The 20,712-nt window shown below is 40.8% G+C and overlaps 1 protein-coding gene across 2 annotated transcripts in view; it reads right to left on the reverse strand.

Annotated features, from left to right (window-relative positions):
• Positions 1-345: 345 nt before the first annotated feature.
• ITGA3 (integrin subunit alpha 3) overlaps positions 346-20,712 on the reverse strand; it is a 126,066-nt gene continuing 105,699 nt past the window's right edge. Inside the window, exons 15-26 of one of the 2 annotated variants that reach the window (XM_075350217.1) lie at positions 18,280-18,445; positions 18,132-18,200; positions 17,970-18,049; positions 14,205-14,282; positions 9,695-9,797; positions 9,426-9,602; positions 7,892-7,984; positions 7,241-7,354; positions 5,132-5,230; positions 4,904-5,029; positions 1,804-1,954; positions 1,200-1,289 (exon numbers count right to left, since the gene is read on the reverse strand). In XM_075350217.1, the coding sequence (XP_075206332.1) occupies positions 1,844-1,954; positions 4,904-5,029; positions 5,132-5,230; positions 7,241-7,354; positions 7,892-7,984; positions 9,426-9,602; positions 9,695-9,797; positions 14,205-14,282; positions 17,970-18,049; positions 18,132-18,200; positions 18,280-18,445 (1,216 nt within the window). In that variant the 3' untranslated portion in view covers positions 1,200-1,289; positions 1,804-1,843. Of the gene's footprint in view, positions 1,290-1,803; positions 1,955-4,903; positions 5,030-5,131; positions 5,231-7,240; positions 7,355-7,891; positions 7,985-9,425; positions 9,603-9,694; positions 9,798-14,204; positions 14,283-17,969; positions 18,050-18,131; positions 18,201-18,279; positions 18,446-20,712 lie in introns of both variants that reach the window. The other variant, XM_075350216.1, reaches the window with a different exon arrangement.

Raw genomic sequence — 20,712 nt, forward strand, 5'->3', positions numbered from 1 at the left:
GTTACCCGATATTTACCTTGCTTACCGGCGTCCGCAGCTTCTAGAAGCCGGCTCCCTGCTCAAGTAGCCAAGGTACACATCGGGTAACTATAAGCAAAGCGCTTTGCTTAGTAACCCGATGTGTACTATGGTTACCAAGCACAGCGTCGTTACACGGGTCGCTGGTGGCTGATCTCTGAGGAGATCTGCCTGATTGACAGCTCACCAGCAACCATGTAGCAATGCTCCAGCGATCCCTGCCAGGTCAGATCACTGGTGGGATCGCTGGAGCGTCGCTAAGTGTGACGGTACCTTAGGTCATCATCTAGATAGCCTTCAAAAACAAAATAGATTACTTACAACCCCTAGAACAAACAGAATGATTTACACATCCAGGATTTTCTTTATTCTATATTATTTACAATATCTCGGAGTGGATTGAACATAATGGAAAGACTTGAAGAGTATGATATCTCCATATACCACATCAACCAAGTTATATGATACCAAGCATTTGGGAATTAGATTAAGCTTTCATTCATTATAACTGTCCCAGATACATATGATCTATATGGGTCCATTAATCTCTATGGCACACAAAAAATATACAGGTTCATTATGTGCAATATATATGAGGAGTCATCTCCATGAGAGAATCAGTTCATCCAGTGTAAGCCAAACGTTTTCCAGTGGTTTTTCCAGAGCTTCAAATCTGGACATTCTTGGTCAAAAATACAATAAAAACTTTATTAATAATGCATTATTTTTTCAGTGCCAAAGTCATAAAAAGCATAGACCGAGTCCAGGTCTCCGTACCCATGATCTGCATAAGTTATGTTCCTCCAGTGTCTCCATGATTCCAGTGCTACAGCAGGATAGTCTTTAGTCCAGTGTTAGGTCATACCTCCTCTTTCATGGCACCAAGGTCAGATAGAAATCTGTCAAATTCCAGTGCCTCAGGATACCTTGGCCTTTTTTTTTCTATTTCGACATGGTAAAATAATAAGATTCCTATATAAAGTCATTCATAAAATAATCTATAGCAGCCCGGCGTCCCCCCCAACCCATTTCGTAATGTCCCTGATATCTTTGAGAAGCCAAAGTCATAGAAGGAGTTAGTCCAGCTCCCGATGAGTCTTGGCAGTAGATTGCTGTCAGTAGTATCTGGCCGTTTCTTTCCAGGTGGTGACCCAATGTCTTTGGCTGTTAGGTAGCCTGCCACACAGCTCCTGTCTTTCTTCTTGGCGGACACACACAGCATAGTGAGTTTGACCCAGGCTGTAACGTCTGACACGATGGAAAAATCCAACCTATGGAATCATGAGAAGCAAAGAGACATGGTGGGAAGAACAATATGGGTGTTAGAATATGTTGAGATGGACACAAAAGGTCATGAGATAGTTGACAAATCAGGTAGAGATGAGATGAAGACGAGAGAAAACAAGAAGAGGTCCAATATGTTCATATGTGGCAGTCCCGTAGACGGTGATATTATGTGTAAGAACAGGTTAATATGGTGATGAAGACAAAGGAGATAGTAAAGAGATAGATGATGTGATGTGAGTTGTAGGGAAAATGTAAGGGTGACGTTTGGACATGGTAAAGTGTGAAACAAACATAAAAGTAAAAAAATGTAAGATTTTTTTTGTAAAATTACTCCAGAAAAACTAGATAAGTGTGAAGATAGACCCATAAGCTGTAGAAGAGACATTAGGTTTAAGATTGTATAGTAAGTAGGCACCATGGAGACCATTACATAAGAAGACAAAAAGTGGGAGGAGGCGGGAAAGGTTTGCATAAGCTTGGCTGAGATTGTCTGGTTACCCGAGGGGCAAGGTTGGGGGGCAGTGATCAGAGGTCGTACTCAGGAATCCTGTGTTAATCTCTCTGTCTCCGATGGTTGCACCTTCATTTCAGCCTTCTGACCTCTGACCTCATACTTGGCACGAGTGTTGGCTCTCCGGAAGAATCCACACTACAAGGCATGAGATTGGTGAAGGGCCGAGCAGGAAAAATCATAGGGCAGTGTCACAGATTTATTAAAAAACAACAGTGTAAGAGACCAGAGAGCCTTAGTTGTCTTGGGCTAAAAAACTGTTGAAGATGTCTGTGAATTGGGAGGGCATGAATAATCCACTTTAAGCAAGCAAGGAAAATTACATCAAGCAGGGGCTAAAAGATATAGTGTTCATGGCAGCACCAGAGGATCCTTCAATGGGCCCATGCTCTGATACAACATGGCTCCAATGGTCCAGCAGGCGACAACCCCATTTGGAGGAGACTTAGGAGACAATCACCTGCCATTCTGGTCTGTTCCTTATAAGTTATTCTACTGGTCCAAGGAACCCCAGCACTACTTACAAATGTCTATAATTGCTATGTTACACATTTAAAAGGTCCAGTCCATAATGTTATCTAATCTACAGAATCCTTCACCTGGTGAACATGCATCAGCAATGGTTACTTTCTAAAGCAACATCAGAGCATCATGTCAGACAACGGGGCCAGATAGACTAACCGGGATTGAGTGCTGACCAATGATTTAGGAAATCAATATGCGGTTGTTGCTTCCACACTACATAGTTGCATAGCTAAAATCTTGTTTGCTTTTGCAGCTGCTGCCTGACATTGAATGCTGCAGTTTACACTTCCATTTAATATATATATATATATATATATACAGTTAGATCCAGAAATATTTGGACAGTGACACAATTTTCGCGAGTTGGGCTCTGCATGCCACCACATTGGATTTGAAATGAAACCTCTACAACAGAATTCAAGTGCAGATTGTAACGTTTAATTTGAAGGTTTGAACAAAAATATCTGATAGAAATTGTAGGAATTGTACACGTTTCTTTACAAACACTCCACATTTTAGGAGGTCAAAAGTAATTGGACAAATAAACCAAACCCAAACAAAATATTTTTATTTTCAATATTTTGTTGCGAATCCTTGGGAGGCAATCACTGCCTTAAGTCTGGAACCCATGGACATCACCAAACGCTGGGTTTTCTCCTTCTTAATGCTTTGCCAGGCCTTTACAGCCGCAGCCTTCAGGTCTTGCTTGTTTGTGGGTCTTTCCGTCTTAAGTCTGGATTTGAGCAAGTGAAATGCATGCTCAATTGAGTTAAGATCTGGTGATTGACTTGGCCATTGCAGAATGTTCCACTTTTTTGCACTCATGAGCTTTTGGGTAGCTTTGGCTGTATGCTTGGGGTCATTGTCCATCTGTACTATGAAGCGCCGTCCGATCAACTTTGCGGGATTTGGCTGAATCTGGGCTGAAAGTATATCCCAGTACACTTCAGAATTCATCCGGCTACTCTTGTCTGCTGTTATGTCATCAATAAAAACAAGTGACCCAGTGCCATTGAAAGCCATGCATGCCCATGCCATCACGTTGCCTCCACCATGTTTTACAGAGGATGTGGTGTGCCTTGGATCATGTGCCGTTCCCTTCCTTTTCCAAACTTTTTTCTTCCCATCATTCTGGTACAGGTTGATCTTTGTCTCATCTGTCCATAGAATACTTTTCCAGAACTGAGCTGGCTTCATGAGGTGTTTTTCAGCAAATTTAACTCTGGCCTGTCTATTTTTGGAATTGATGAATGGTTTGCATCTAGATGTGAACCCTTTGTATTTACTTTCATGGAGTCTTCTCTTTACTGTTGACTTAGAGACAGATACACCTACTTCCCTGAGAGTGTTCTGGACTTCAGTTGATGTTGTGAACGGGTTCTTCTTCACCAAAGAAAGTATGCAGCGATCATCCACCACTGTTGTCATCCGTGGACGCCCAGGCCTTTTTGAGTTCCCAAGCTCACCAGTCAATTCCTTTTTTCTCAGAATGTACCCGACTGTTGATTTTGCTACTCCAAGCATGTCTGCTATCTCTCTGATGGATTTTTTCTTTTTTTTCAGCCTCAGGATGTTCTGCTTCACCTCAATTGAGAGTTCCTTAGACCGCATGTTGTCTGGTCACAGCAACAGCTTTCAAATGCAAAACCATACACCTGTAATCAACCCCAGACCTTTTAACTACTTCATTGATTACAGGTTAACGAGGGAGACGCCTTCAGAGTTAATTGCAGCCCTTAGAGTCCCTTGTCCAATTACTTTTGATCCCTTTAAAAAGAGGAGGCTATGCATTACAGAGCTATGATTCCTAAACCCTTTCTCCGATTTGGATGTGAAAACTCTCATATTGCAGCTGGGAGTGTGCACTTTCAGCCCATATTATATATATATAATTGTATTTCTGAACATGTTTTTGTAAACAGCTAAAATAACAAAACTTGTGTCACTGTCCAAATATTTCTGGACCTAACTGTATATACACAAACACACAGTATATATATATATATATATGCAGCAATAGGATTACTCCATCCTAGGTACATTACTTTACATTTATCAACATTACATCTCATTTGCTAAGTGTTTGCCCATTCTGACATCTTATCCAGATCTTTTTGTACTATTGTACTATCAAGGGTTTTTAATATCCTACATAGTTTGGTGTCATCAGCAAAGACTGACACTTTCCTCTCAATCACATCCACTAGGTCATTAATAAAGAAATTAAAAAGAATCAGCACAGATCCCTGTGTTTCCCACTGCTGACTATAGCCCATTTAGAGAATGTACCATTTATGACTACTCTTCAAACATCATTGACTGTTTGCTCTGTTGATCATCAACCAAATAAAGTTGATACTGGCCACTGTCTAATCTCCCCATCCAGACACAGGTAAGGTTTTAACTTTAACAATAAGTAAGTAATTCTCAGAAGCAAAGGCAGAGCTTAGTACCTTGGCATAGGCAAATTGGCTTGATGGCACCCTCTGGCCCTGGCCGCTTCCCAAGCTATGCCCCTAAGCTTACATAGGAGATCCTGTTTGTTTGGATTTCATCTCTTACCTTCCACAGAATGATAATGATAATGCCTAGAAGTAAAATTCCAGACACCACTGAAACAATGATCACCCAGAGCGGGAGTTCAGCTGGAGGTGGTTCTACAAGTTCCGAGTCTATGGTGACTGAAAACTGTATTCACAATGTAACAAGAGTAGAAAGAAAGTATGGTTAATTCATGAGGAAAATACAGATTCATAATTTGAAGATCTGACATTGCAAAGTGTCACCTACTGAGACATGTTGGTTCTGCATTTTTATAGAGTCAATATCGGTTTTCAGATAAAGTTCTGCGAATCCTTCCACCCAAACTCTGTCAGCGTATCTATAATCCTGAAGGAACAAAGGTAAAAAGAGAATTAAGGAATATCAGGAAAAGGTGACATTTTAGATACAGAGTTGCCAGGGATATGAGAGGTCTTGATCCATAAGGGTAAAAACACACGGCGAGTAAAACGGAGCAAGTGGAATGTGATAAAAAATTGCATTCCACTTGGACCAATGTTACTCTAATCGGACCAAGAAAACAATCGCAGAATGCTGTGGGTGAAATCTGATTTGTTTGCAATCACACCCATACAAGTCTATGGGTGCGAGAGAAACAGAGCGCTGCACTTGGATGACACTGGAGTGCAGTGCGATATACGCATCAGCTGATAATGGAGGAGATGGGGAGATTAGTTCCTCCCACTCCTCCGCAGCTGTGATCTGATCCCAGGATCGCATCACAGTATAATGACACTCGGCTCACACTCGCAGCAAAGCGGGAGTCGGGGGTCATTAGCATAACGCATCCCATGCTCTCATATCGGACGTTAAATGCCCGTGTGTCCTAAGCCTAATATGGAGATTCAATGTCATGGGAAGGGTGTACGTGGTTACCCTGCCATAGGGACACATGAAACAGTAGAGACAACCAGCTGACAATGCCAGATAAAAAAAAGATTCCTTTTATTGAGGCATCAACAAGTTCCATAGTTCCATGCGTTTCGATGCTCCTGATCCTCTTTTTAAAGTAACATAAATACCAAGGGTTTTTTTCTTAATTGAGAAAGAGGCCCAAGAGTCTCAAATTATGAAGTACTTGTTGATACCTCAATAAGAGAATAAAGGAATCTTTCTTCATCTGCTTCATTGCTAGCTGGTTGTTGGTGTTTCGAGAGTGCTAGTGGAGGGGTAACTGCCTAGACCCCTCTTAAGATGAGCCTTTTCACCTTATAAGCAATTCTTTATCTACTATTTGAAATTGATCCATAAAATGGCACCACTAGTATGTTTTGGGCTCACACTCCTTATGGAGGCATTATATGGCAGCACAGAGTGCCTACAGGCCTCTAAAAAGTTGACCCATGTAGTACCCACTCCATATTCTGCCTTACAGAGTTGTGTACATAACATTACCCTAAAAAATGAAGCATTTACTAATCAACTGGCTGTAGTACCTGGCGTTGCCCGGGATAGTAACTGTTTCTCTGTCTCTCTCCCAGTCTCTGTCTGTGTGTCGCTGTCTGTCTGTCTCTCTGTCTGTGTCTTTCTTTGTCTGTCTATGTCTCTGTCTGTCTGTTTCTATCTCTCTGTCTGTATTTGTATCAGTCTGTCTGTCTCTATCTCTATGTCTGTATTTGTATCAGTCTGTCTGTTTCTATCTCTCTGTCTGTATTTGTATCAGTCTGTCTGTCTCTATCTCTCTGTCTGTATTTGTATCAGTCTGTCTGTTTCTATCTCTCTGTCTGTATTTGTATCAGTCTGTCTGTTTCTATCTCTCTGTCTGTATTTCTATCAGTCTGTCTGTTTCTATCTCTGTGTCTGTATTTGTATCAGTCTGTCTGTCTCCATCTCTGTGTTGTCTGTCTCTCTCTATCTCTGTGTCTCTCTCTCTTTCCCCGGCTGTCTCTTTGGTCGGCTGTCTCTTTCCAGGTCTGTCGCTTTGCCCGTCTGTCTCTTTCTCCGTCTGTCTCTTTCCCCGTCTGTCTCTTTCCCCGTCTGTCTCTTTCCACGTCTCTCTTTCCACGTCTGTCTCTGTCTGTGTCTCTGTCTGTCTGTCTCCTTCTATCCATCTCCCCACCGACATCATATTACCTCACACATAAGCTTCTTATACTAATAGTTTATTTTGTTCCTATAGCAACCACTGACAGTTGCTATTAATAGCCTGTAGCTCCCACCTCCATTCAGTTTAATGGAGGCAGGATTTTGGAGAGTAACTGTAAAGCGTGTCAAAACATAGTCTATGATGTTCTCTGGGTCACATGGGGTGTCTGTGCAAAATTTCATGATTGTAAATGCGACGGTGCAAATTCCTTTAGCGGACATACTCAGCTTTATATATTAGATACTCCTCACCTCTAAGAACGTACTGCTCCAGACTCTTGCACGCACAGTGATATTGGCAAATGTCTCCATGTCAGTTAAAGGGCACTCAAAACGCACACAGTTGGCCCCTCCCCCACCACACCTCTGTAAGGATAACGCATTGGATTAGTATACAGGATGTTACATTAACATCACCACATTACACCACAGAGGTAACTAGTCTTTTCCCGCAAAGTCAAGAAAAACACGAGACCATGACAAGTACAAAGTATAGTGATTCGGATTAAGAAGAAATCATCATCATCAAAATCTAGGTTCTACCAAATGTCTGATGGTTCCTTAAAGGGGTTGTCCCACAATTACATTTTTTTTAGTCTATTAGAGCCAGCAAAACAGAGAAAGTTTTCAAATGGAGAAATTAAAAAAAAAAAAAGACAATCTCTGTTCAGGCATAACTATAACAAACTTGTTATAGCGCCCCCTGGTGATCTTCTGATGTCCTGCACTTTTATACATTATGGCAGTTGAGAACTTCGTTTTGGGTCATCCTCAAATTTAAGGCAGGAAAAATAAAAAAAAAAGAAGGTGGGACAATAACTATCTCATGATTTGAATGACCCCCACTAAACCAATGAAGCATTTTTCAGATTTATGGGTGTTTTGATGACTCGCGATTCTTACCAGAACAGTGTTCGGCCTTTTAACAGCTGGCAAGACCTGTACATCTGGAAACTCAAACTTTACAGTATCTCTCCTTCTTCTTTTCTCAGATAACTGAAGAAAACATAAAAAAACAAGACGCTAAGATGGTCTGTGCCCATCAGCTTGGCAAGTAAAAGTAATATTGCAGTAGGCATCTTTGTTTTACTAGTGTCAAAAATAACAAAAAAAAAGGTATAAAAGCTAAGTGTGCGCCCCATTCAGACCCCTACAAGTCAGTGTGCAAGATCTGTTCTTTAGAGGACTCCGCATCTTCATAGCTTATATGGATAGCCCACTCATTTTACTGGGAGGTGTAATTCTTAATGTCTCCAGCAGAGGCACTGCACAATGAAGCACGTACTGTTAGGGCATGTTCACGCATGGCGTCTTTGCAACGTGTTTTGGTGCGTTTCTATTTGTGCTGCAAAAATGTTGCATTTTACATTACCAGCAAAGTGAATGAGAATACAAAAATCACACGCCGCTTTTGCTTCCTTGCATTTTTTGAGCTGTTGGTGTTTTTTTAAATGAATGTAAAAAAAATGCACTTAAAAACGCTGCAAAAATGCATTTACACAGCATATTTCCTGCCACCACTCGTTGCAGAAAAAAACGCAATGTGTGAACACGCCCTTAGGCGGGCTTTACACGTTGCGACATTGCTAGCGATGTCCAGCACAATAGTACCCGCCCCCGTCGCACATGCGATATGTGGTGATTGCTGCCGTAGCGAACATTATCGCTACGGCAGCTTGACACGCACATACCTGGTCGGCGACGTCGCTGTGACCGCCGAACAATATCTCCTTCAAGGGGAAGGTGCGTTTGGCGTCACCGCGACGTCACTAATCGGCCGGCCAATAGAAGCAGAGGGGCGGAGATGAGCGGGACATAACATCCCGCCCACCTTCTCCCTTACGCATTGCCGTCGGGACGCAGGTAAGGAGATGTTCGTCGCTCCTGTGGGTTTACACACAGCGATGTGTGGAGCTGCAGGAGCGACAAACATTGTACCTGCGGTCAAACAGACATTATGGAAATGAACGACGTTACACAGATCAGCGATATTGTACGCTTCTGTGCTCGTTCATCGTCACACCTAGGATTTACATGTTGCGATGTCTCTACCGGCGCCGGATGTGCGTCACTAACGACGTGACCCCGTCGATATTTCGGTAGCGATGTTGCAACGTGTAAAGCCCCCCTTAGGCTCACCAACATCTTTTCCCATATCTTGTAACTGTTCAGTGTCCAAGGATTGTCCTGACGTGCTGGATTTATGTGTGCCAGTTGTTCCTAATATCTGCTATTCCTAATATCATGGGTCAAACCTGGAGACCGCAACAGCTGGTTAAGCAGAATTGTCAGTTTCGATTTTGTGAGTCCATGTCTTCTGTACACCGTCTATGGTTGTGCAGATGGTACAGAAACACTTCTACATCCAAAGAAGCTAATGATACTTTTATACAATAATGCCTGGGGTGTTCCCAATTGTTACAGAATATAGGCTTACTGTGAGATTTAAAGGGTTAATGATGTTTCCTGCCGGTTGGCACTGCGTCTCGTTCTTGATCTTCACCAACACTTCTGTAGGGTATAAAAGCCACTTGCCATTGGCTACCTCGTATGGCCACTCCACAGCTAGGTTCAGGGATACCAAATTATTGAGGGGTTCCCCTGCAATGTTAACCTACAATGAAAAGCTGATATGTGTTAGATCCGTATCCCCCATTACTGACCTCCTTTATGTGATCTCCTGCCCACACCTCAACCATCTCTCACCATAAATACGAACGACACAGGGTCTCCCACATCTTGTGCAGTCTTCATGGCCGATTCACCCATCACCTTACCACTGAAGTAGGTCTGTACGTTCTGAGGAACCCTGGGCATCCCGTCATAAAGGGGAAAGAAAGAGGATTTATTAATATTATTCCAATCTGCAGGACTCAGTACATTCCCTACAGCAGATGAGAGATGAGTGGTGGTGAGGAGCTCTACCCAGTAATACCGGCTCATCACCAGGGGTTGGTGAAATCGCACAAATTGGAGCAGCTTCTTTCTAAAGGGTTTGTCCAGTACTAATATATTCATGACATATCTGTGGAATACGCCATCACCAGTATGAGATTGTTACAGTCAGACACCTCCACAGATCAGCTGGTATCCTTTCTGACAGTGACTGGATGTAATCAATTAAATGGCAGTGCCCTCTAAACAATGGGTGGTGCTATGAGATTCTGCTCCATATAATGCCTACATCCATCTTCTGCCAGAACACATATCAGCTATTTGACGCGAGTGCTGGACCCCCATCAATCTCATATTGCCAGTCTATTCTGGGGTCTATCCCACTAATCCCACATTCGCAGCTTATTCTATGGCCTATCTCACTACTCTCATATTGACAACCTATGTATGGCCTAGGTCACCATTCTTTTATTGCTGACCTATCCAAAAAGATCCTACAAGTCAGTCTGTTAGCCCTGAAAAACCCCTTTCAGAAGAAGTCCTTTAATCTTAATGAGTCTTATCTTATAGTAATAATTGGTCAATTAAAACATTTTATAAATACAACAAACCCATTATCAAAGTTGCATGACCATGGTTCAGACTCCGGTTAGAAGGAATGAGTCATCTATTTGTCTGTTCTGTTGTCACTCAAGACCATTTCTTAAGCTGCTGGGTCTTCTTAATGGGTTTGTAGAGAGTTAAAAGACTGTGGTTGTTTTCATCCAAAGACAGTGCCCACCTCATCACAGGCTGTGTCAAGTACTGCAGCTCAAATTACTTTTAATGGAGCTGAACTGCAATACATGAAGCAACCAATAGACAGGAGCCGTGCAGGAAGAAACCTGCCATGTTTATAGATTTTTACCAGTTTTCAATGTGAACATTAGGGAAGTAGCTGACACTACCTGTTTTGTACATCTCACTTTTTACAATTCTGTGAATACTGAATTTTATGATAAGGGTGATCAATCAGCACCCAACTGAATGACAGATCTGGTGTACAGCTAGAGACTAGAATGGAAGAACAATATAACTGGAGATTAGAGACTAGAATGGAAGAACAATATAACTGGAGATTAGAGACTATAATGGAAGAACTATATAACTGGAGATTAGAGACTAGAAGGGAAGAACTATATAACTGGAGATTAGAGACTAGAAAGGAAGAACTATGTAACTGGAGATTAGAGACTAGAAAGGAAGAACTATGTAACTGGAGATTAGTGACTAGAATGGAAGAACTCTATAACTGGAGATTAGAGACTAGAAGGGAAGAACTATATAACTGGAGATTAGAGACTAGAAAGGAAGAACTATGTAACTGGAGATTAGTGACTAGAATGGAAGAACTCTATAACTGGAGATTAGAGACTAGAAGGGAAGAACTATATAACTGGAGATTAGAGACTAGAAAGGAAGAACTATGTAACTGGAGATTAGTGACTAGAATGGAAGAACTCTATAACTGGAGATTAGAGACTAGAAGGGAAGAACTATATAACTGGAGATTAGAGACTAGAAAGGAAGAACTATGTAACTGGAGATTAGAGACTAGAAAGGAAGAACTATGTAACTGGAGATTAGTGACTAGAATGGAAGAACTCTATAACTGGAGATTAGAGACTAGAAGGGAAGAACTATATAACTGGAGATTAGAGACTAGAAAGGAAGAACTATGTAACTGGAGATTAGTGACTAGAATGGAAGAACTCTATAACTGGAGATTAGAGACTAGAAGGGAAGAACTATATAACTGGAGATTAGAGACTAGAAAGGAAGAACTATGTAACTGGAGATTAGAGACTAGAAAGGAAGAACTATATAACTGGAGATTAGAGACTAGAACTGAAGAACTATATAACTGGAGATTAGAAACTAGAAAGGAAGAACTATATAATTGGAGATTAGAGACTAGAAAGGAAGAACTATATAACTGGGGATTACAGACTAGAATGGAAGAACTCTATAACTGGAGATTAGAGACTAGAAGGGAAGAACTATATAACTGGAGATTAGAGACTAGAAAGGAAGAACTATGTAACTGGAGATTAGAGACTAGAAAGGAAGATCTATGTAACTGGAGATTAGTGACTAGAATGGAAGAACTCTATAACTGGAGATTAGAGACTAGAAGGGAAGAACTATATAACTGGAGATTAGAGACTAGAAAGGAAGAACTATGTAACTGGAGATTAGAGACTAGAAAGGAAGAACTATATAACTGGAGATTAGTGACTAGAATGGAAGAACTCTATAACTGGAGATTAGAGACTAGAAGGGAAGAACTATATAACTGGAGATTAGAGACTAGAAAGGAAGAACTATGTAACTGGAGATTAGAGACTAGAAAGGAAGATCTATGTAACTGGAGATTAGTGACTAGAATGGAAGAACTCTATAACTGGAGATTAGAGACTAGAAGGGAAGAACTATATAACTGGAGATTAGAGACTAGAAAGGAAGAACTATGTAACTGGAGATTAGAGACTACAAAGGAAGATCTATGTAACTGGAGATTAGTGACTAGAATGGAAGAACTCTATAACTGGAGATTAGAGACTAGAAGGGAAGAACTATATAACTGGAGATTAGAGACTAGAAAGGAAGAACTATGTAACTGGAGATTAGAGACTAGAAAGGAAGAACTATATAACTGGAGATTAGAGACTAGAAAGGAAGAACTATATAACTGGAGATTAGTGACTAGAATGGAAGAACTCTATAACTGGAGATTAGAGACTAGAACTGAAGAACTATATAAATGGAGATTAGAGACTACAAAGGAAGAACTATGTAACTGGAGATTAGTGACTAGAATGGAAGAACTCTATAACTGGAGATTAGAGACTAGAACTGAAGAACTATATAAATGGAGATTAGAGACTACAAAGGAAGAACTATGTAACTGGAGATTAGAGATTAGAATAGAAGAACTATATTACTGGAGATTAGAGACTAGAAAGATAAAATTATATAATTGGAGATTAGAGACTTAAAAGGAAGAACTCTATAACTGGAGATTAGAGACTAGAATGGAAGAACTATATAACTGGAGATTGGATACTAGAATGGAAGAACTATATAACGAGATTAGAGACTAGAAAGGAAGAACTCTATAACTGGAGATTAGAGACTAGAACTGAAGAACTATATAACTGGAGATTAGAAACTAGAAAGGAAGAACTATATAATTGGAGATTAGAGACTAGAACGGAAGAACTATATAACTGGAGATTAGAGACTAGAAAGGAAGAACTATATAACTGGAGATTAGAGACTAGAATGAAAGAACTCTATAACTGGAGATTGGATACTAGAAGGGAACAACTATATAAATGGAGATTAGAGACTACAAAGGAAGAACTATGTAACTGGAGATTAGAGATTAGAATAGAAGAACTATATTACTGGAGATTAGAGACTAGAAAGATAAAATTATATAATTGGAGATTAGAGACTTAAAAGGAAGAACTCTATAACTGGAGATTAGAGACTAGAATGGAAGAACTATATAACTGGAGATTGGATACTAGAATGGAGGAACTATATAACGAGATTAGAGACTAGAAAGGAAGAACTATATAACTGGAGATTAGAATAGAAGAACTATATAACTGGAGATTAGAGACTAGAAAGGAAAAAATATATAACTGCAGATTAGTGACTAGAAAGGAATAACTATAAAAATGTAGATTAAAGCACAGGTCTTGCTGCACTAACTTCCAATATAGAAGCAGCCGGAAAGCACACCTCTCCTGCTGCCCTGACTTCCAATATAGCCGCATCCATAAAGCACACCTCTCCTGCTGCACTGACTTCCAATATAGCCGCATCCATAAAGCACACCTCTCCTGCTGCCCTGACTTGCAATATAGCCGCATCCATAAATCACACCTCTCCTGCTGCCCTGACTTCCTATATAGCAGCAGCAGTAAAGCACACCTCTCCTGCTGCCCTGACTTCCAATATAGCAGCAGCAGTAAAGCACACCTCCCCTGCTTCACTGACTTCCAATATAGCAGCAGCAGTAAAGCACACCTCTCCTGCTGCCCTGACTTCCAATATAGCAGCAGCAGTAAAGCACACCTCCCCTGCTTCACTGACTTCCAATATAGCAGCAGCAGTAAAGCACACCTCCCCTGCTGCCCTGACTTCCAATATAGCAGCAGTAAAGCACACCTCTCCTGCTGCCCTGACTTCCAATATAGCAGCAGCAGTAAAGCACACCTCTCCTGCTGCCCTGACTTCCAATATAGCAGTTACACAGTAACATACTTACACAGAAAGTGACGGATCTAAAGTGTAGTCTACCAAGAATTCAGCATATTCCTCCTCCAGTCCGTCCTGTTTACTGAAACTGAAAGGAAAACACAGAGAAACTTAGCTGCATTTCTTTAAGATGACCCAGATTTTAATATTCATGCTTCTTCTTCAACATGAACACGGTCCAGCTGGAAAATAATCCAAGTCAATATTGTAAAGGGGGTCTTGCAGATTTAAAGGGTTATGTCTACTTTTTTTATTTTAAACTTTTTATGTTGGAAGGACCCCTGAAAATAAGCAGAACACAGGCTATCCTGCTAGTCTTAACCTGTGTGATCAGCTGTAATTGTGGCGCCTATATATATAGCAAACTGGACGTGGTAATGGAGAATTAAGTGATTAATTAGCGATATACCACTAACTGAACAAAATACGCCTAAAAAATACCTTTTATTTAATACCATTTTAAAAGAACGTGATTGTGTATGATAAAATACAGACGCTAGCAAATGCCACCGTATGGGAGGACGGGAGAAACCTTCAAAGACACACTTCAGTTATTCTCCCTAACTCTATGTCCCATACACATAACTATTCTTTGGATATACCACCCGTGTGCACTGCACAACATCTCAATATAGGGAAACTGATAGATCAGGATATATCAACAACCCCTTATATCACAGTTTAACCCCTTCTAGGTATATCCGCAACCCATCAAACCAGTGACTCATATAGTATACAGCAATAGTACCTCGCTATCAACCAACCACCGTCAGAGACGCCTAGATATAGTAAAAAATGGAACAATCTCACCACGGTGTTGGTGTTGTTGTCTTGGAGTCAAAACATCCTCCTACTCTGGTCACTGTTTGATCATCAGATAGGTGGGTCATTCCTGGTTCCCCCGGTTTTTTCCAGGTACTTCATAGGATCCAGTTTTTTTCCACCTCTGACTAAATTAAAGCGCTCCACTCTCAAAGAGTGGAGCGCTTTAATTTAGTCAGAGGTGGAAAAAAACTGTGATATAACTGTGATATAAGGGGTTGTTGATATATCCTGATCTATCAGTTTCCCTATATTGAGATGTTGTGCAGTGCACACGGGTGGTATATCCAAAGAATAGTTATGTGTATGGGACATAGAATTAGGGAGAATAACTGAAGTGTGTCTTTGAAGGTTTCTCCCGTCCTCCCATACGGTGGCATTTGCTAGCGTCTGTATTTTATCATACACAATCACGTTCTTTTAAAATAGTATTAAATAAAAGGTATTTTTTAGGCGTATTTTGTTCAGTTAGTGGTATATCGGTAATTGTGGCGCCCCAAAGTTTCGGAGATTGCTCAGGTTTCCTTGTTAGCCGTAGTTTGAAACAGAGTCAGAAATGCCTGATGAAGAAACCTCAGTACTCTGGAAAGCTTGCTATTTGTTACCATCTTTTTAGTTAGCCATTAAAAAGTATCAGCCACTGAGGACTCTCAATTTTTAATATTTTTTTTTAACCAAACGGCTAACATGGCACGAAGATTTATTTTTGCTGATACATTATATCACTTATTCCTCCCCCCACAGCGCACTGAACCTGTCTGCTGCCAGTGTCACCATTTGTAACATTATTGCCTGCAGGGAAATCTCAGGGTAGCTGTCACACTTGAGACAAATTGGGGAGAGATCTCCAAAGTGCAGTTAGCAAATAACCCACAAGAGGGCGATACAAAAGTCAGCAATTCGGGTCGGCAACAAGAAGTCTCGTCAATAGTACAGGAGTAAGCAAATCATAGCCAGGTGATAGTCAGGTGTCAGGAGCCAGGATGTCACATATACAGCAAAAGGGAGAGACCGAGCCGAGGTCAGGAACGAGAATACAGATCAGTGGCCAGGGAGTCAAAGTAACGTACAGGGGTGGAGGATACACAGGTCAGGACAAGGGTCAGAGAGACAGGACTGAGACAACAACTACAGACAGGAACGAGGAGTTAGTAAATGAGGTACGGATGAACAGAGGAGGGTGCGGGTCAGGACAAGCTATCAGGGAGGCAGGACAGATCAGTTTAACTCACGGGAGCCAGGCATGCATGCTGCAGAGCAGGAACTATTACTGGCATTGTTCCGGAGGTGCAGTGCGAGGATATAGCTGCCTGTCCTCCGGAACAAGGCAGAATGGAATTAATCCGTCCCATGACCTGTAACACTGAGAAAGGATACCAGCAATGGCTCAGCGGCGACTGAGCCAGGTATGGATCATCACAGTAGCACATAATAGAAAATGTGGGGGAAGGGTGAATTTGTGTGCAGAAATATTTCCATCTTGAGACTGCATAAGAGTCTTAGGATGGTGCTTTGTATATGGATTACACAGGCCCTGAAGGTGGGTATAGGGGGCTGTGAAATACAGCTCTGCCTCTTTGGAAATGTAGTCTAGAGGCACAGAGAGAGCTGGTGGGATATTTAGGATGTAAACGGTAAGAAACTACAAGAATGGCTGCAGGGATCTGTAGTGGAGCAGAGCAAAATAAATGTAAAGCAAGGACAGCCAGATCAATTTTCTGAAAAAAGAAAAAAAAAATGTCCCTTGAAAATTCTTTTAACTCCTTCACCCCTGGGCGATTTTCCATTTTTATTTTTCCCTTCTTCCCAGAGCCGTAACTTTTTTTTATTTTTCTGGCAATCTTGCCATATAAGGGCTTATTTTTTGCGGGACGAGTTCTACTTTTAAATAAAACCATATATGTTCTACCATATAGTGTACTAGAAAACGGCCAAAAAATTCCAAGTGCAAGAAAATTGCAAAAAAAAAGTGCGATTGCATGATGGTGCACTTTTTGAGCCATTTTCCGTGATCCGTAGCGTTCTGTTTTTTCGGGATCTAAGGCTCAGTGATGGCTTATTTTTAGCGTCTTGAGCTGACGTTCTTAACTATACCATTTTTGCGCAGAAGTGCCGTTTTGATCGCCTGTTATTGCATTTTGTGCAAAAATCGTGGCGAAAAAAAAATGTAATTTTGGAGTTTGGAATTTTTTTTGCCGCTACACAGTTTACTGATCAGATTAACTGATTTTATATTTTGATAGATAGATAGGCATTTCTGAACGCGGCAAAACCAAATGTGTGTATTTTTTATTTTTTTTTAACCCTTTAATTTGCAGTGGGGAGAATGGGGGGGTGATTTGAACTTTTAGGTTTTTTTATTTTTTTAAAACTGTTTTTTTTATTTTTTTTTTTATTTTACTAGTCCCCCTAGGGGACTATAACCATCAGCAGTCTGATCGTTCATTCTTTCTTGCAGCATTGCTCTGATCTGCACAAAAGCAGCTCTCCTCTCGCATCCGTCCCGGAGTCGTCACACCCTGTGCTATCATAGCAAATATTGGATCCACGTGATCACATCAAGTGACTTCCGATGAGGCCGGGTAAGTGAATGCTTATCGCGGCCCGCTGTTACATCGCGCTGTGACATTTTCACAGCGTGCTGTAAGGGGTTAACGGGCACGAGTGGGTAGCGATTCCACGCCGTGCTTGGTAGCCGCACATGTCAGCTGTTCAAATCAGCTGACATGTGCAGCGATTGCTGCTGGCTGCCATCGACAACAGGCAGGGATTAACGTCACACGATCCATGACGTACTCAGTACGTCATGTGTCGTAAAGAAGTTAAGTGCCAAGGTCCCTTGGTCCTAGCTACAAGTGGGTGTCACAACCAATTGGTAGTGAGTTGCTACAGACACTGCACAATGGTTTTTACATTGCATTGATTCAACCAAAATGCTGTAGCTTTTTCTTACGTGGACAATTGGAGGGCAGTTGTCACCTCTCTGGTCTTCAAGTCAATTCTAGGTGCTTGAAACATGATGTCAATCTCAGCCTATAGAGTAAATCAATAGGTAAAAAAAGCGCAACCTGGACACAGTCAGAAAAACAATAAGATTAATTAACAGGCTGCTCACCCTTTGGTTTCTGCGGAAAGGGTTCCCGAGTCTACACACAATAGTATCTTTAATTTCACAAGCTCCAGCCTACCAAAGCAATAATACAATTATAAAAGTCAAGAGACTTAATATAGTGCTACATATAATCAGTAGTATTACTACTTACTGGACGCACTGCAGACATCACCAATTCACTCGGAGTAGTGACATTTAATATTGCTTCATGGGCATCATCAGCCGATGAGGTGGGAGTAGGGGCATTCGTCACAACTATTCGTAGCTGCAGGATCTTCACATTTTGGTCAAAATAGAGAATCTGAACTCCATCCACTCTATGGTAAAAGGATAAAGAAAGTAATAGGGACAAATGATTTAGGGTAATAGGAGGAGATATAACAGATATTATATAGAGTAATAGGAGGAGATATTTGGAGGTTATATACCGTAAAAAGAGGAGATATCAAGATATTATATGGAGTAATAGGAGGAGAAATATGGAGGCTATATGGAATGATAATGGAGATATAGGGAGATTTAATGGAGTAACAGGAGGAGATAAAGGGGAGGTTATATGGAGTAATACAAGGAGATATAAGGAGGTTATATATAGTAATAGGAGGATATAAAGGGAGGTTATATGGAGTAATAGGAGGAGATAAAGGGGAGGTTATATGGAGTAATACAAGGAGATATAAGGAGGTTATATATAGTAATAGGAGGATATATAGGGAGGTTATATGGAGTAATAGGAGGAGATAAAGGGGAGGTTATATGGAGTAATAGGAGGAGATATAGGGAGGTTATATGGAGTAATAGGAGGAGATATAGGGAGGTTATATGGAGTAATACGAGGAGATATAAGGAGGTTATATATAGTAATAGGAGGATATATAGGGAGGTTATATGGAGTAATAGGAGGAGATATAGGGAGGTTATATGGAGTAATAGGGGGAGATATAGGGGAGGTTATATGGAGTAATAGGAGGAGATATATGGAGGTTATATGGAGTAATAGGAGGAGATATAGGGAGGTTATATGGAGTAATAGGGGGAGATATAGGGGAGGTTATATGGAGTAATAGGAGGAGATATAGGCAGGTTATATGGAGTAATAGGAGGAGATATAGGGGAAATTATATGGAGTAAGAGAAGGAGATATAGGGAGATTATATGGAGTAATACAAGGAGATATAAGGAGGTTATATATAGTAATAGGAGGAGATATAGGGAGGTTATATGGAGTAATACGAGGAGATATAAGGAGGTTATATATAGTAATAGGAGGAGATATAGGGAGGTTATATGGAGTAATAGGAGGAGATATAGGGAGGTTATATGGAGTAATAGGAGGAGATATAGGGGAAGTTATATGGAGTAATAAGAGGAGATATAGGGAGGTTATATGGAGTAATACGAGGAGATATAGGGAGGTTATATGGAGTAATAGGAGGAGATATAGGGAGGTTATATGGAGTAATAGGAGGAGATATAGGGAGGTTATATGGCGTAATAGGAGGAGATATAGGGGAGTTATATGGAGTAAATAGGAGGAGATATAGAGAGGTTATATGGAGTAATAGGAGGAGATATAGGGATGGTTATATGCAGTAATAGGAGGAGATATAGGGGGTTATATGGAGTAATAGGAGGAGATATTGGGAGGTTATATGGAGTAATAGGAGGAGATATTGGGATGTGATATGGAGTAATAGGAGGAGATATAGGGAGGTTATATGGAGTAATAGGAGGAGATATAGGGAGGTTATATGGAGTAATAGGAGGAGATATAGGGAGGTTATATGGCGTAATAGGAGGAGATATAGGGGAGTTATATGGAGTAATAGGAGGAGATATAGAGAGGTTATATGGAGTAATAGGAGGAGATATAGGGATGGTTATATGCAGTAATAGGAGGAGATATAGGGAGGTTATATGGAGTAATAGGAGGAGATATAGGGAGGTTATATGGCGTAATAGGAGGAGATATAGGGGAGTTATATGGAGTAATAGGAGGAGATATAGAGAGGTTATATGGAGTAATAGGAGGAGATATAGGGATGGTTATATGCAGTAATAGGAGGAGATATAGGGGGTTATATGGAGTAATAGGAGGAGATATTGGGAGGTTATATGGAGTAATAGGAGGAGATATTGGGATGTGATATGGAGTAATAGGAGGAGATATAGGGAGGTTATATGGAGTAATAGGAGGAGATATAGGGAGGTTATATTGAATAATAGGAGGAGATATAGGGAGGTTATATGCAGTAATAGGAGGAGATATAGGGAGGTTATATGGAGTAATAGGAGGAGATATAGGGAGGTTATATGGAGTAATAGGAGGAGATATTGGGAGGTTATATGGAGTAATAGGAGGAGATATAGGGATGTGATATGGAGTAATAGGAGGAGATATTAGGAGGTTATATGGAGTAATAGGAGGAGATATAGGGAGGTTATATGGAGTAATAGGAGGAGATATAGGGAGGTTATATGGAGTAATAGGAGGAGATATTGGGAGGTTATATGGAGTAATAGGAGGAGATATAGGGAGGTTATATGGAGTAATAGGAGGAGATATAGGGAGGTTATATGGAGT

The sequence above is a fragment of the Anomaloglossus baeobatrachus genome, chromosome 5 (genome assembly GCF_048569485.1).
Source record: "Anomaloglossus baeobatrachus isolate aAnoBae1 chromosome 5, aAnoBae1.hap1, whole genome shotgun sequence".
Lineage (NCBI taxonomy): Eukaryota > Metazoa > Chordata > Amphibia > Anura > Aromobatidae > Anomaloglossus > Anomaloglossus baeobatrachus.